Source organism: Hyperolius riggenbachi, chromosome 1 (assembly GCF_040937935.1).
Source record: "Hyperolius riggenbachi isolate aHypRig1 chromosome 1, aHypRig1.pri, whole genome shotgun sequence".
In the NCBI taxonomy this organism is placed as follows: Eukaryota; Metazoa; Chordata; class Amphibia; order Anura; family Hyperoliidae; genus Hyperolius; species Hyperolius riggenbachi.
The window spans coordinates 294,165,657-294,183,554 of NC_090646.1; the positions used below are offsets into that span (position 1 = coordinate 294,165,657).

General features: G+C 43.0%; 1 protein-coding gene across 3 annotated transcripts in view; it reads left to right on the forward strand.

Annotated features, from left to right (window-relative positions):
* LONP1 (lon peptidase 1, mitochondrial) overlaps positions 1 to 17,898 on the forward strand; it is a 104,558-nt gene that overhangs the window by 78,027 nt on the left and 8,633 nt on the right. For all 3 annotated transcript variants that reach the window (XM_068233733.1, XM_068233732.1, XM_068233734.1), the window contains exons 14-17: positions 6,848 to 6,988; positions 7,083 to 7,248; positions 8,456 to 8,664; positions 15,876 to 16,040. In XM_068233733.1, coding sequence (XP_068089834.1) covers positions 6,848 to 6,988; positions 7,083 to 7,248; positions 8,456 to 8,664; positions 15,876 to 16,040 — 681 coding nt within the window. The remainder of the gene's footprint in view (positions 1 to 6,847; positions 6,989 to 7,082; positions 7,249 to 8,455; positions 8,665 to 15,875; positions 16,041 to 17,898) is intronic.

Sequence of the window (17,898 nt, forward strand, 5' to 3'; positions counted from 1 at the left end):
TAATTTGTTCATGTTATTTGATCCTCATTGAGTCTGCTAGTCATCATTTTTACTACTGGCAGACGAGAAAAAAACTAGACTGCACCAACTGCCATTACTCACCATGTGATAGGCTAAAAGGTTGTTTATATGCACAGAGGGAGATACTGCTTGATTGGCAGTGGGGGTTCATAGACAGAAAACTGTCATAACATCACACTGTGGGAGTGGTTTCACCACATTATCAGCCACACAGACACCCCCCTTCCTCCCCCCCCCCCCCCCCCCCCCCCCCAATGATCTATTTGAAAAAAATGTTTGCAGATGCAAACTATTCACTTGTTTAACTGTTAACCTGGGTCCCTTTCAGGGCTGTGGAGTTGGTACAAAAATCATCCGGCTCCTCAATTTATGAAACCACCAGCTCCAGGTACCCAAAATGACTCCTCGACTCCAACTCCTTAGTCTAATACTTACCAGGGCTGTAGATTTTGTACAAACATCATCCGAATCCTCAGTTTATAGTTTATGAAACCTCCAACTCCGACTCCAGCTACCCAAAATTGCTTCAACTCCAACTCCACAGCCCTAGTCCCTTTTTCACCTTTTGGTCATTGAAACACCTTGCAGTTGGAGTTAACTTTTATTGGTCGACCAGTTCTGGGCGAGTCTAAAATCCTTAAAGATGGTCATCACTATATAATTACTAAGTAATAGTCTTGTAACCTTCAGACATCAGCAATTCTTTTTTTTCTGAGCTACTTGAACACTTCCTTTGTTCAAGGCATTATAAACATCAAAAAATGTGGTGTTTTTGAGCAAGCTTTTCTGGATAAGGCTCAGTCCACACTTGTGCGGATGCTGAACAGAAAAGACTCGCATCTGCGCGGCAAATACAATGCATTCATTTTGTGTCTGCAGTGTCGCTTTGTCGGCCTGTACCACTCACCTCACCTGAATTTTGTAAGAGAAGGATTGCTTTTCCAGGAAGGTCAGCGGTGTCTAGTCTTTGATAGTGACAACCTTGTTATATTTTCCCTTCTTAGTGAAGGACACCTCTCATTTACTTACCATACCACAATCTTTTACTAGCTGCAGCAGGGCTGTGGTGTCAGTACAAAAATCATCCGACTCAAACTCCGACGACTCTGACTCCAGGTACCCAAAATGGCTCAGACTCCACACCCCTGAGCTGCAGTTCTTGTTTTTCTGTATGTGTACTCCAGTATCCTATATTGCTATCACTTGACAAAGAGCAGTTAGCCGCTCAAAGTGGCGACAGTCTGTTGTGAGCAGACCTGGCTGCAGCGTGGACATAGCTTCTTTCGCTGAGTGTGTCCTCTAATTGCTGCCTGCAGCAAGAGCTATACATACTACTCAGAGCTGTAATTACATCCTGTATTGTGGCTGGATGGCTGATCACATTGTGCAAGTGAATAAATCTACAGTTGGAACTACTTTGTGCTGGTCATCTCTGCTTCTGGATTCGATAAGTCTGTGGCAGCCACGCAGACTAGAAGTGCACTATCAAGGCGAGTGAGGTGTGCTGTCTGAGGAGAACTAAATGTTATTGGGGCTATTCCTATCCCTTCTTAGATCTTGTATATAATGGACTCGCATGGATAGGATTTTATTCACTTTAATTCCCTTCTACAGACTACAAGCACCCATCCCAGTATTCCCAGAGTTCAGTACTTCAGATTATGGAGAAACTGTTCAAAATATAAGGACTGTTTTTATCGTTAAAATATAAGTACTGTAAGAGGGAAGCGATCTCTGTCGTCATTATTTTATATGGCAGGAAACTGACCTGATGCTATTAATTTTGAATGAGATATTCCCAATGTCCAAATTGATTTTAACTACTTCATGCCATGGGCTAAAGGTATAAATGGATGTATTTGCCCTAAAGGTGTGCAAATAGGATGTTTATAAATGTCCATTTTGCTGGAAGTTGTTAAAGTGAACCAAAAGGGAAAATAAACTTATGAGATAATAATGTATGTGCAGTATGGATGATAAAAAGAACATTAGTAGTATAGGAAATGGTCTCCTATTTTTGTTTTCAGTTTCTAGGTTTATTTAGGTTTGGCAAATTAATGGGGATAGAATTTACTCGATCGCTGGGAAATTACTATAATTGGTAAACCGTGTCAACTGACTTTTTTTTTTCCTTCAGTAGCGACAGTTTGTTCTGAGTACATCTTCCACTGGTGTGTGACGATACAAGGCCTCAGTCCGGCCAACATTTCTACATGCAGTGGACAAATGATTTATGCTCTGCTTCATTTGGGCCTCTGTGGCAACAGTGATTGCGAAGTCATCTGCGAACAGGAAGTTACACAGAGAACTCTTTAAAGGACAACTGAAGCAAGAGGAATATGGAGGCTGCCATATTTATTTCCTTTTAAGCAATACCAGTTGCTTGGCTAGCCTGCTGATCCTCTACCTCTAATACTTTTAGCCTTAGACCCTGAACAAGCATGCAGCAGATCAGGTGTTTCTGACATTGTCACATCTTGCAAGATTAGCTGCATGCTTGTTTCTGGTGGTGTTCAGACACTACTGCAGCCAAATAGATCAGCAGGGCTGCTGGGCAACTGGTATAGTTTAAAAGGATATAAATATGGTAGCCTCCGTGTTGTTCTCACTTCAGTTCCCTTTTAACCTTGGTTTTGGCAGATAGCCTTAGAAGGCTAAGAAAGTCTGTCATGAGTTCTATATCTGATCTTGATGCTGGTGTTTTCGTCATTGCAGAAAGTATCTGATAGCATGACCGAGAACATCATGCTGGACAATGTACTTGCCAGTACACAGCCTTGCTGGGTTGCGTCGTTGACTGGGAAGCCATCAAAGGAGTATCCATCATCCAGTACTCGGGCATATACATGCCATCATGAAACTTATGTACCATACTGATGAATTTATCAGGGCAACTAAACTTTTCCATGATCCACCAGAGCCCCTCTCTGTGTCAAAAGCATTGGTCAAGTCTACAAATATTGTGTAGAGGTCTCTGTTTTAATCTTGGCACTTTTCCTGTAGTTGTCATGGTGCAAATATGTCCACTGTCCCCTGCCCTCTCTAACAAGTCCTGGACCCTCTTCTTTGTAAATTTCCGTTAGGATGGAATCGGAGCCTGGTGATTTACCGTTGGGAGAGAAGATTAATTTGTACCTGTTCACCCACTTCCAGGTCTTACCAAAGTTCATCTCTGCCCATTCTTTGAAAAACTCCCCACATTTTTGGGAGGTCTGTCCTTTTTGGGCTTACAGAAGCCCCCAGCCATTGTAGCAGCCAGGGCTGTGGAGTCAGTCAGAGCAATTTTGGGTACCTGGAGTCAGTGGTTTCAATAAACTGAGGAGTTGGGTGATTATTGTACCAACTCCACATCCCTGGTAAGAATTAGACGTTGGAGCAAATGTGGGGCCCTAGAGTCAGACCCGGCAGTTTCATAAAGGTCAGAGTTGGAGTCTGATGATTTTTGTACCGACTCCACATCACATCACTGGTAGCAGCCACCTACCTTTCCCAGAAAGGATAGCAAGGGCTAATGCTTAATCATGCAGTTTCACTAGAAAATCTGCTTCCCAAGCATTACAGTCAAGATTCTCAATAATTTTGTAAGTTGTGTTTTTTTCAACAAGTCTGTATACCCACTTGCATGCTTGAAATAGTGGTGTGCATGTAACCTAGTAACATAGTTAGATTAGCTGAAAAAAGACATCCGTCCAAGTTCAATCAGAAGACCATTAAAAAAAAAAAAAAGTCTTGAACCCGCACATATCCCATGTTTTAACTTGTTCAAATAAATTCATATTCTTGGATTTTGGTTCATGCCATAATAAGGACTTTTAAGCTGGACTGTAGTTCTTCTCCCTCCTGGATTGTAAAACAACCTATTTGAATTTGAAAATTATGATTATATTTAATAGGCAATTGACTTTTGAGCAAATTTGAATTGGGCACTGTGTGTGAAAATGGCTACAAGTCCTAAACATTTAATGTAATATTTCTGTTAACCTCATTGGATTAAAACAAAAGTTACCACTTCAGACACATCTTGATTACTTCATTTCAAATCCATTGTGCCTTTAGAGTCAAAAGATTAAATCTCTGGCCCATATACAATTAACTTTTTCTCCTAGGAGAAAAATGTTCATATTCAATTTAGAATACATTTTCTGCATTTTGCAATGGAAAACGTTTCAAAATGTAGGTAAAAAGTCCTATCAAAATTGCTGAGTATCTTTTTTGCTTACTAGTGGTTTAAAGGGACCTTGGGCGCTAAGTAAAATCGAAATCAGGACTTACCTGGGGGTTTCTCCATCCCCCCCCTGTAGCCCGCGTTGTACCCCGATATCTTCCTGGTTTCTTCCGTGGTCCGGCTGTCTGGTCCGTTAAACTGGCGACTTCCAAACAAGTTGCCTGTGCGCTCCTGAAGCTTCATCACATCTGGTGCTGTCAGCCTCCTGCGCATGCACAATTCAGTGTTTAGAGGACAGAGCATGCGCAGGAGGCTGGCGGTGCCCAGTGTGATGACACTTCGGGAGTGCGCACGGACGACTTGCTTGGAAGTCGCCGGATTAATGGACCAGACAGTATGACCACGGAAGAGGCCAGGAAGCTGCCGGGGGGCCTCATGGGCTAGCCGGCTGGAGGAAGCCCCAGGTAAGTCCTGATTTTGATTTTAAAGGATTTTGATTTTAAAGGGGAACTTCAGCCTAAACAAACATACTGTCATTAAAAAGGAACTCCAGTGAAAATAATGTAGTAAAAAAAGTGCTTAATTTTTACCATAATTATGTATAAATGATTTAGTCAGTGTTTGCTCATTGTAAAATCTTTCCTCTCCCTAATTTACATTCTGACATTTATTACATGGTGACATTTTTACTGTGGGTAGGTTATGTAGCTGCTCCTAGCTGTTTTGGCTGTTAGAGACAGCTGTAAACAGCTAATTCCAGTCTGTGAACATTGTTACATTGTGGCAGTTTGCCCAGAGTACCGCGGTACTCAGCGCTTCTTGTGGGACGGGTTTCAGCACAAAATCAGTCATACAGCGCCCCCTGATGGTCTGTTTGTGAAAAGCATTATATTTCTCATGTAAAAGGGGGTATCAGCTACTGATTGGGATAAAGTTCAATTCTAGGTTGGAGTTTCTCTTCAAGTTACATTAGTTATGTTAATTAAAATATGTAATATAATCTCGTACCCACCCTGTTTTAAAAGAACAGGCAAATGTTTGTGATTTCATGGGGGCAGCCATCTTTTTGGTTGAAAGGAGGTGACAGGGAGCATGAGACACAGTTCCAACTGTCCTGTGTCCTGATCACTCCTCCCAGCTGCACGCGCTAGGCTTCAAATCTCAAGTTCAAAATTTAAAAAAACAAATTTGCACCAAACAGCAGAAGGATAACAACATCAGAAATCCCATCATGCTTTGCAAAGCATCAGGGAAAAAATGCCCAGGCAGTTTTGTTCTGTGCAGCTAAAGGGTACAATGGTTAATTTGCATATATTCAGCAGTGGTTCCTGGGAGACATCTCGAGCTCACTCCAACCTGAATTATCGCAAATTCTTTCTGTTTTAGGAAAGCAAACTTTTGTTTTTCTTAACATCTTAGTAAGGGGGCTTTTAGGACCATTGTAGTCCCTTACACACCCCAATGAGTTCTGGGTCACCATGAGCTTGCTGGTTAGTCTGTGCCTCTCGGATTTACAAGCCCTACTCCATAGAGCCAAATTAATCCATGCCATGCACTGATGAGGATCAAACAATCCGAAACAGTCTGTATGCATGTTGGATTATTATGGCTCTGTACATATTAACAAGCGGACACATCATTGCATTCCAGCGGTTCTGGAGGTGTGTTTAGCTTCTAAGGGTACAATGGTTAATTTGCATATATTCAGCAGTGGTGCCTGGGAGACATCTCGAGCTCACTCCAACCTGAATTATCGCAAATTCTTTCTGTTTTAGGAAAGCAAACTTTTGTTTCAGCTAAAAATTAGACTTGGGTAAGGAAAACAAAGTTCTGATATGTGAAACTGTTAAAGAGAGTCTGAAGCGAGAATAGATCTCGCTTCAGACCTCATAGCTAGCAGGGGCATGCGTGCCCCTGCTAAAACGCCGCTATAGCGCGGCTTAACGGGGGTCCCTGTCCCCCCAAACCTCCTCCGTGCAGCGGGGGAGCGCTTCCTGGTTTGGGCAGGGCTAACCGCCGCAGCCCTGCCCCATGCGCGTCTGTCAGACGCGTATCTCCGCCTCTCCCCCGCCCCTCTCAGTCTTCCTTCACTGAGAGGGGCGGGGGAGAGGCGGCGATGCGCGTCTGATAGACGCGCTGGGAGGCAGGGCTGCAGCCGTTAGCCCTGCCTCCAGGAAGAGAGACAGCCAGCGACCATTTTCCGACCATCTTTTGCGGGGGGTGGGTTGGGGGTGAAGGGACCCCCGTTAAGCCGCGGGATAGCGGCGTTTTAGCAGGGGCACACGTGCCCCTGCTATATATAAGACCTGAAGCGAGATTTAGTCTCGCTTCAGTGTCTCTTTAAAGAAACACCTTTTCAGTGCTGCGGAGTAGATTTTTAGTCTGGAGGTTCACTTTAAGTACAGCTCAAGGTCCCTTTTTTTAAAAAGCATTTTATTGATCATTTTGAAAATAATCGCACAAAAGAGAACACTCAGTAGAAAAAGTTAGTTAATTGCATATGGGCAATTGTCTCCAATATAACTTTTATTACCACTAAATCTAGCAATATATGCTGAAAGTAACTGTGATACGAAAATGTTTCAAAATGTACAATGGCTACATAATCCAAACTGTGTCCTTCTTCTTTTTTTTTTTTTTTTTCTTTTTTTTTTTATATAGAGGTATCTGGTGCCACAGGCTTTGGCTTTATGTGGATTGGATAAGGAAAAAGCACGGATCACATCTGAGGCTCTTACTGTATTGATCAGACAGTATTGCAGGGAGAGTGGTGTAAGAAATTTACAGAAGCAGGTAGAAAAGGTGGGTGAAAGACATAACTGTAAACAAACCTACATCCTGCCTGATGAAGAAGCAATGGTAAATACATTTTATGTCAAACTGTCCTTTCATCTAGGTTTTGCGAAAGTCTGCATACAAAATTGTGAATGGTGAGGCTCAAAGTGTTGACATAACACCATCTAATCTCCAGGACTTTGTTGGAAAACCTATATTCACTGTTGACAGGATGTATGAGTTCACACCGCCTGGGGTTGTGATGGGCCTAGCTTGGACTGCCATGGGTGAGGAAAAGAGCTGGTTTACATCATGTCTTTTAAAACAGCAATTATTTGATTGATCTCCAGTATTGCCCATATAGGGTTCATTGAATTCTATTTACAGTAACAGTACTTTGATGCATGTGTAACATGCATCAGCATTAAAGGGAAGGTTCAGGGAGGGTAGCTAAAAAATAAAAATCAATTTCCACTTACCTGGGGCTTCCTCCAGCCCGTGGCAGGCAGGAGGTGCCCTCGCCGCCACTCTGCAGGCTCCCGGTGGCCGACCCGACTTGGCCAGGCCGGCTGCCAGGTCGGGCTCTTCTGCGCTCCAAGGCCCGCACTTCTGCGTCCCACGCCGGCGCGCTGACGTCCGCCGAGCTGTACTGCGCCTGCATTGCCGTGTCCTTGCTCCTGCTGATGGCACCAGGAGCATACTGCGCAGACCAAAGACCATACTGGACTTGTGCAATACACTCCTGGTGACATCAGCGGGAGCGAGGATGCAGCTGCGCAGGCGCAGTGGTTTTCAGACTTTAAAGTCTGAAATTCCAGAAGTGAACCGGAGGCGGGGCCGGAGCATCGGTGAGTGGCTGCGTGGGTACAGGATGTCTGCGGGGGGCCATTAGAAGCCCTGGGTAAGTTCAACTCATTTTCCCCCGACCCCCCTACAGTATCCCTTTAAATGCGTTAAGCGGAATTACTTGTGTAAAGTCTTATGCACGATGAGTAGAGCGTATTGCACGTAATGTATTGCATTCTGCTCTACGCTTTGTGCGGTAAGGCTTGGCTCACACACAAATCTGTACATTTCCAGTCCTGTCAGTTTTGTATCAGTTTTACCTGACTGGACCAGAAATGTACACCTTTTATGCGTGGACACAGTCATAAAAACGCATACAAAACTGACGGGCCAGACTGTTCCGGTAATGTACAGATTTATGTGTGAACAGGTCCATAGACCGCATACAAAACTGATGCCAACTGTCAAAAGCTGACAGGATATGTTTGTGTGAACTAAGACTTAATACACATTATTCTGCTAAACACAGTTTAGTGCATATTCCCCATAGTGAGCCATTAGAATCCTTATATAGAAAACATCCCTCTTTATGCACGATGCCTTGTTTTCACTGTTTACTCTTAGTGACATCTGTAGACTGCTATGTGCCCGGTAATTGTTGAATATGGAATTATCTAAATTTACGGTATACCATTGTGAACTTTTCAGGTGGATCCACCTTATTTATCGAGACCTCACTTCGTCGTCCGTTGGACAAAGAAAGTAAAGATGGCACTCTGGAGGTAACAGGCCAGCTTGGTGATGTGATGAAAGAGAGCGCAAAGATTGCATACACATTTGCTCGTGCCTTACTGATGAAGAAACAGGCAGATAATAACTTCCTTGTAACCTCACACATTCATCTCCATGTCCCAGAGGTAGGAATTATATATTTTTTTAATCCTTACCATTCACAGGTACATTAATAGATTTATCTCTTGACATTGGCAAGTGACAAGTGTGGCACAGATTGTTTCAGGGCAACTGCACAATGCAATTCCAGGTGAAAGTAAGAATATTAACCCCCTTGGCGTTATGATTCTTTCTGGATTTTTTATGGTCTAAAAGCGGTGCAGGTTTTTTTTTTTTGCATGCTTTTAGATCCTAAAACCTGGGAAAAAATCATGCTGCTAGGGAGCTCTGCAGCAGCCCAGCGCTCACTCACCTCCCTGGGATCCAGTGCTGCAGTTTTCCCTCTGTCCTCCGGGTGGTGCTGTAACCCTATAGTAAGATTCGGTTGTCGTCATAACAGACCGCACTCTCACAAGGGGGAAGCAGAGCCTTGGAGGAGAGGAAGAAAAATGGCGGCTAACTTCGGAATCCCCTGGTAGGTGAGTTAAAATGCCTGCTGCACGCGCATTGCTCTGCATAGACCTTCCAGCGGCTACCACAAGTTCAGCTCGGGGTTATCGCTCCTGGCTTGTTTTTTTTTTTTTCCACCCCGAGCTGATCTTGCGATTACCGTTAAGGAGATTAACTGTATCAGCTCCTTTTATTTTTAAGACTGTGTTCCTAGAAGTCATGGTGGTGTCAAATGTCTGATGCTATATCTACTTTAAAGTGGACCTGAACTCTTGCCCAGGACAGAAGGAAAACAGAGAAATTCACCCTGTATGTATTTAGAGAGTTTAGCCTGTCTAATTCTCCCTCAGTTGTCTAATCAAAAAGTTGTAATTTGATCTCTCCCTGTGTCACCTGACTGCCATGGCAGATAAGGCATATAACAGAAGGAAATGGCAGCGCTTCCAAACAGACGCTGCACCTGAATTGACTACCTGCACAGGTATGCAGAGCTCAAATAAAGGGCAGGTTACACACCTTGCATTCAAAACAGGTACAGTAAAGGGGGGCGTTAGCTTCAGCATAAGTTGTGCACAAATTATCCCTAATAGACTCTCCAACGGCGGTGACGTGCCCCATAGGAGAGAAACTAACCACTAATCTAGCAGTGAAACATATAAAAAAGTGAAGCATGTTCAAACAATGAAAATTGTCCAAAAAAAAGAAAAAAAAGGTTAAAACCTCAAACTAATGTAACAGTGAAACATATTCAACAGTGAAACATATCCAACAGTGAACCCTAGCTAGTCTAAAATTAAAATCATAATCCTTACCTGGTGCAGCTAGCCATAAATGGTATACACATTTGTTCAGAAGACAGCAAGCAATGGGCAGCGCTCACAGGCTGCAAGTGAAGTGAAAGCTCCAGAGATATGCCCAGCCCCTTGGGGCTAAATACACACCTTGAATACAAATCAGATGCAAATTATGTGCTAACACTAATCTAAATTCTAAAATTTTGAATGCAAGCTGACACCCCTGGAGGCAGCTAGCCTGAAGTATACTTAAGTTTTGTACAGCAGAAGGAAATGGCAGCGCTTCCAAACAGACGCTGCACCTGAATTGACTACCTGCACAGGTATGCAGAGCTCAAATAAAGGGCAGGTTACACACCTTGCATTCAAAACAGGTACAGTAAAGGGGGGCGTTAGCTTCAGCATAAGTTGTGCACAAATTATCCCTAATAGACTCTCCAACGGCGGTGACGTGCCCCATAGGAGAGAAACTAACCACTAATCTAGCAGTGAAACCTATAAAAAAGTGAAGCATGTTCAAACAATGAAAATTGTCCAAAAAAAAGAAAAAAAAGGTTAAAACCTCAAACTAATGTAACAGTGAAACATATTCAACAGTGAAACATATCCAACAGTGAACCCTAGCTAGTCTAAAATTAAAATCATAATCCTTACCTGGTGTAGCTAGCCATAAATGGTATACACATTTGTTCAGAAGACAGCAAGCAATGGGCAGCGCTCACAGGCTGCAAGTGAAGTGAAAGCTCCAGAGATATGCCCAGCCCCTTGGGGCTAAATACACACCTTGAATACAAATCAGATGCAAATTATGTGCTAACACTAATCTAAATTCTAAAATTTTGAATGCAAGCTGACACCCCTGGAGGCAGCTAGCCTGAAGTATACTTAAGTTTTGTACAGCAGAAGGAAATGGCAGCGCTTCCAAACAGACGCTGCACCTGAATTGACTACCTGCACAGGTATGCAGAGCTCAAATAAAGGGCAGGTTACACACAGCACATAATTTGCATCTGATTTGTATTCAAGGTGTGTATTTAGCCCCAAGGGGCTGGGCATATCTCTGGAGCTTTCACTTCACTTGCAGCCTGTGAGCGCTGCCCATTGCTTGCTAGATAAGGCATATAAACTCATTTGAAAGAACAGGATGTTAACAATATGTCTGCTTCCATGAAAGCAGGAAGTAGAAACACTGCAGATTTATTTTAGGAATTGTATCGGCTGCAACAAAGAAATGTTTTTCTTTAAAGGTTGCATATCTTTTAGAGCCGAGAGGAATTTCTGAGTTGAGATCCACTTTAACATAGGAAGAGCTAAGTCTCCAGACTTGATGATTGCTAGGACATATTGTAAAATATGGAGCTATCTTCTCTTGATTATCAGCCAAATGAGGACCTTCTTGATCTTGCAATAGAAATTTTACATGTTCATTTGGGATATTTCATATTTTTTAAAAGATATACCGGTAGTTATAAAAGCTAAAAATGGCATATTCAGCATTTTGCCTGTTTTACTTTGTCGCTCTCTATGGACTGGGCTCATTTTATGCATGCTTTGTCAGGTAAGGTGCCACATACAGTACATTACTGGACATTTTATGTGTAACATGCTTGGCCCATACAGAGATACATGGACAGTGGGATGCTGTACCCATTTTTCTGTGCACATTAGTGCTATGAGTGCAGTACACTGCAAAACACATTGTTAGAACGCAGCCTTTTGGGGCTAGAAGATTCTGTAGAGATTTTAAAGATACAGTTAAAGGAACTGTATCGAAGAATGTATTTTTGTGGCAACATTGGTAACGGATGTAAAAGCATTATAAATAAAGGACTCTACATATATTTTTGTCATGTAATGCTTTTTTTGTCAAGAAACCTGTTTTACAGTTTCCTATAGACAGCAGTGGACAGAGGAATAGCCCACTTTTGTAGGTGCCGACACTGCTGGGTAAAAATGTGTTAAATCTTCCCCCCCACACACACTCACACATTGCAACTCATGTGGCCGCAGTAGAATTTACTCATATGCTATACAATGTAACAGGAGCTGAGAGCTTCTCTCCCCTTCTTGCACTCCTGTCTTGTGTATTTCTGCTAATATGCCCGTCAATAGGATGTAACAGGAGCAAGAGCGTCTCCCCTCTTATCTCGCTCCTGTCATAAATTACTCTGAACACACTGTGCCCACCGCGTCATTGGAGGTATGCGGTTGCTATGCAATGGCAAACTAGGCAAAGGGGAGCAGAAACATTCCATTCTGCAGAGCAATTTGAACATGTTTTAGTACAGATGATGCGCTGCAGAATGGGACACTTCTGCCCTCCTTTGCATTAGTTTGCTTTTGCATATCAACCACAACACACAATGACGGGGCAGACTCAGTGCGTGCACAGAAGGTACAGGGCTGGAGCGAGAGAAGGGAGATAGCTCTCCCTCCTCTTACATACTATTGCCGGGCATAATAGCAATTTCTGCAGCGGCCATCTCAATTAAAACTTACATTGAGGAGGGGTGGGCTGCATAATAGGAGAGAAGTTGTCTCTCGTTCCTCAAACCTAACTGCATGTTGGGAGAGGGGGCGGAGCCAGGATATACACTGCCGCTCAGATTTTACATCAGCGGCATCCCCTATGAATGTGGACTGTTCCTCTGTCCCGACACCGTCAGTTAATTCAGAGTACCCTGACGTGCAGGTACCTGGGTTATATGACAAAAAAATATGCTGAGTCCTTTATTAAAAATGCTTTTACATCCATTACTAATGTTAGCACAAAAATGATTTCTTTGATACTATTCCTTTAAGGATTCGATTGGCATAGAATTTGAAATGTGGATTATGGTATAGGACAATTGAAGAATAAGAGGTAAAAGTGAACTTAAACCGGCTGGCCCTAGGTTTCACAGTGCCCTGAGCATAACCAGATTTTGGTGCCCCCTTATTCATAGTCTTTGCGCGAGCACACACACGCCCATGTGCAAGATCCCCTTTAGTGTATATAAACAGACCCCCCCCCCCCCTTTTTTAGTGTATATAGGCAGATACCCCCTTTAGTGTGTATATATAGGCAGATCCCCTTTAGTGTATATAGGCAGATCCCCCCCCCCCCCCCTTTTTAAGTGTCTAAAGGCAGATACCCCCTTTAGTGTACGTGTGTGTGTGTATATATGTGTAATAAATATATATATATATATATATATATATATATATATAGATATATATAGTGGCAGAGGAGAAAACAAACAGAGGAAACCGGCACTGCAAAATAGCTGATGATTTAATCTTCAAACGTGTATGGTGGCTCATACAAAAACGTACAAAACATAGCTGTCTGGCACAGTGGATCAAATTGAATAGAGGTGGGGTACCTGGTGGTGCGGTGGGTGTTGGTGGTTTAAGCCTATATATATAGGCAGATCCCCCTTTAATATATATAGATATATAGGCAGATCCCCCTTTAATATATATATATATAGATATATAGGCAGATCCCCCTTTAATATATATAGGCAGATCCCCCTTTAATATATATAGATATATAGGCAGATCCCCCTTTAATATATATTAGATATATAGGCAGATCCCCCTTTAATATATATAGGCAGATCCCCATTTAGTGTATATAGGCACTTTAATATCTCTCTCTATATCTATCTATCTCTATCTACCGTATATTCTCGCAAGCAAGCCGACCCGCATATAAGATGACCTACCCCCCCCTCCCTAACTTTTACCTGAAAAGCCAGGAAAAAATGATTAACCCTTATATAAGCTGGGGGTAGGAAATGCTGTCCGTGTGATTCCCCCCAGTATGTCCCAGTATAGCTAGTATAGTGCCCAGTATGGGTAGGTGGTGCCTCAGTATAGCTAGTAAAGTGCCCAGTATAGGTAGGTAGTGCCCCAGTATAGCTAGTATAGTGGCCAGTATAGCTAGTAAAGTGCCTAGTATAGCTAGCATAGTGCCCAGTATGGGTAGATAGTATGGGTAGGTAGTGCCCCAGTATAGTTATAGTGCCCAGTATAGCAAGTATAGTGCCCACTATAGGTAGGTAGTGCTATTACCTTAGCTCGGCGCCGCTTCTATTCCCATCCTGCTCGTATAATCCACAGCAGCGCGCCCCACGGCGGCTGCTGTGATGAGGGAGGAAGCCGTAGAGAGAGACGCTTCCTGTAGCGGCGATGTGTATCGCCGTTACTATGGGAACCGCTCTCTCTATCTTTTCTGACACACTCGCAAGCAAGCCCACCCCCCAACTTTTGTCCCACTTTTTGGGGGTAAAAAATTTGGCTTGCTTGCGAGTATATACGAGATAGATTCTATATCTATCCCCTTTTTAGTGCAGTGTTCTCCCCAGGCTCTTTTAGCCGGGTGCTCCACCCGTCTAGTTTTGGTGAGCACCCGGCTCACCTCCACCTATTCTGTAAGCAGAGTTGTACAGAGAAGCGCCGGCCCTGCATTCTCTCATCACGCCCCACCCGGCTGCTAGTTCATGCCACCCGTCTGGGAAAATTTCTGCGGAGAACACTGTAGTGTATACAATAGAAGCAGATTTCCCCCCCCCCCCCCTTTAGTGTATGTAGGCAGATCTTCCCTTTAGTGTATATATAGGCAGATCCCCCCCTTTAGTACATATAGGCAGATCCACGCTTTAGTGTATATAGGCAAATCCCTTTTGGTGTATATAGGCAGATCCCCTCCCCCTCCCAGTACATATAGGCAGATTACCCCCCCCCCCCCCCCCCTTAGTATATATAGGCAGATCCTTTTTGGTGTAAATGGGCAGATCCCCCTTTTAGTGTATATAGCTAGGCAGATAGTGTATAGTATACAAGCAGATCCCCCTTTAGTGTATATAGCCCCCCCCCACACACACACGCGCACACACACACACACTTCCCCAACTGGGAGGCAGTTGGGGAATCTTGCTTTTATGCTTGTAACTGGGGACAGAAGATGGCCAGCAGTCAGGAGTGATGAGCAGGTCTCTCTCTAAAGCTGGCCACTAATGATCCAATCTTTTTCATCCAATCTTACCAATTCTATGTAGTATAAGGTGAAATTGAGTGAAAATACTGAATGGATACTTCAGGCAGTTACCTTATATTACATAGAAATGGTAAGATTGGATGAAAAAGATTGGATCATTAGTGGCCACCTTTAGACATCGCCTGTGAGCAAGGGGCGGCGCTACTGGCACGCACGGCTCACACAGACTAAGCAAGAGGCAGCAGCAGGTTCCTGGAGTGTTCGCCCCCCCATCCCCCACAGAGGCACCAGGGGGCCACTCGCAGCAGCCACATACGAACCCGGAGCCCGCAGCCTGCAGGTAAAAAATTCGTCCAGGGCCAGTTGAATGCACATCACGTGCGCCCCCCTGGAAGCCGGCGCCCTGAGTGACCGCTCTGGTCGCTCAGGTCAAAGGCTGGCCATGTTAAACGACCTGTAAAGAACAATTTTCACTTACCTGGGGCTTCTACCTGCCCCCTGCAGCCGTATTATCTAGTACGTCCACTATCAGTGTACATTGTGGTTAGCCACAAGTTTTAAAAGGTAAAACTGTGTCTGCTTCATTCTGAGATATTTTCTATTGGACTTTTAATGCTCTTTTAGCAAAATAATGATCATGCTAAAATTTTGCAAATAATGTTCTGTAGATTATCTACAGTCTGAGAATTAGCAGGTGTTCCTTCTGTGTCCATGAAAATTATAGGCTAAAAAGTAAGGGGGTAATTGTTTTGGTGGGAATTACCATTAATGGACCCTCTCCTGATAACCACCTATTAGATGGATTCCATATGGAACCAAAATATCCACAGTGCAAATAAATGTCCTTTCCATGTAATGGTTTTCTGTCACTTTTATTGTAGTATAGATGGTTTTATATATAATTTTTATAGTTCTAGTATCTGTCACTAAGTGCTATCGGGTAATTATAAAACGGTTACTTAGTAGCGAGTGTCAACAAATGATTCTTATCTGACTTCTCGTTCCTTAGGGTGCCACACCAAAGGATGGTCCGAGTGCAGGCTGCACTATAGTCACTGCTCTGCTTTCCCTAGCTCTGGGACGTCCTGCCCGACAAAATGTGGCAATGACTGGAGAAGTATCTTTAACAGGGAAGATACTGCCTGTGGGGGGCATTAAAGAGAAAACAATAGCTGTAAGTATATCAGTTCAAAAAGTATTTCAGACTTACCGTATTTGTTGGACCATAAGACGCACTTTTTCTGCCCCAAAAGTGGGGGGAAAAGTGCCTGTGTCTTATGGTCCGAATGTAGTAATTTACACACTGAAAGAAAAAAGCGTTCCTTACTGTGCGGACTCTGTACGTTCTCTCTTGTTCCTGCCTCCATGCCCAGTGTCCCTGCTGCATGCCAGTCATACCCCCGCTGCAGCCATGTGACCAGCTCTTTTGTGGCCAATCACCCCTGCTCCTCGCTCTGCCGCCAATCATGCTGCTGCTGCAGCCATGTGATCTGATGTGGGCAATTACCCCCAATCTTCGATTGTTTGGTGCCACCGCTGCAGCCATGCCTCTTTGTCCGGTGTGCCCAATACAACTGAAACCGGCAACTCAGCGGCCAGTCACCCCTGCTGCACGCCGTTGCCAATCTGCTTTGCTCCTTGCCTCTGGAATTACCTCCTTGCAGTAAGAATTCCGCAACAACAGCCCAGCTTGATGCGACCAATCCTTTGCTTCCATGCATGGTGTTCATAAGCACACTGTTAAATTGTAACATCAACCACTTGAGCCATAGGGAAACATGGACATTACATTGCACATTCAGTTGTAACTGACAGCTGCTGATATATAACGGACAGCAACTGGTATATTTCAGTTCTGACAAAATATTGTCAGAACTGGAAGAGATCACTGTAAGAAGAAAATTGTGAGCTTCTGAGAGGAACTGACGGCGAGGTTAGTATGTAATATTCATTTGCAGCTACAGCATGTGTTTATTTTAAATAATTTTACTCGCTTCAGGTTCCCTTTAAAGGAAAATAATAAACTATCATTCATAATGCAGGAATGCTGTGTCTTAAGCATTCATTTATCCTCTTCCTTTCATGTAATCTCTTTCAAGAGCATTGGATCAATTAATTATAATTGGATATTCTGCAATAACGCACTCCTTACAGTTATATATGCCTCGGTTATTGGTCATAGAGTGCTGCAAGTGTGGCTTACTTTTTTTTTAAACGAGATTTTTTTTATTGAAAAATTTTGTCATAAGAACATACATGACAGTAACTTTAAAAAAAAAAAAAAAAAAGGTACAATCCGGTTACACTTATTGTTGAAGTATCAACACTTTTTTTTTTTTTAACCACTTGAGGACCTAGGGCCTTCTACCCCTTAAGGACCGGCCACTTTTTTTCCATTCAGACCACTGCAGCTTTCACGGTTTATTGCTCGCTCATACAACCTACCACCTAAATGAATTTTGGCTCCTTTTCTTGTCACTAATAAAGCTTTCTTTTGGTGCTATTTGATTGCTCCTGCGACTTTTACTTTTTATTATATTCATCAAAAAAGACATGAATTTTGGCAAAAAAAAAATGATTTTTTTAACTTTCTGTGCTGACAGTTTTCAAATAAAGTAAAAATTCTGTATACATGCAGCGCGAAAAATGTGGACAAACATGTTTTTGATAAAAAAAAAACCATTCAGCGTATATTTATTGGTTTGGGTAAAAGTTATAGCGTTTACAAACTATGGTGCAAAAAGTGAATTTTCACATTTTCAAGCATCTCTGACTTTTCTGACCCCCTGTCATGTTTCATGAGGGGCTAGAATTCAAGGATAGTATAAATACCCCCCAAATGACCCCATTTTGGAAAGAAGACATCCCAAAGTATTCACTGAGAGGCATAGTGAGTTCATAGAAATTAATTTTTGTCACAAGTAAGCGGAAAATGACACGTTGTGACAAAAAAAAAAAAAAGTTTCCATTTCTTCTAACTTGCGACAAAAAAAAATGAAATCTGCCACGGACTCACCATGCCCCTCTCTGAA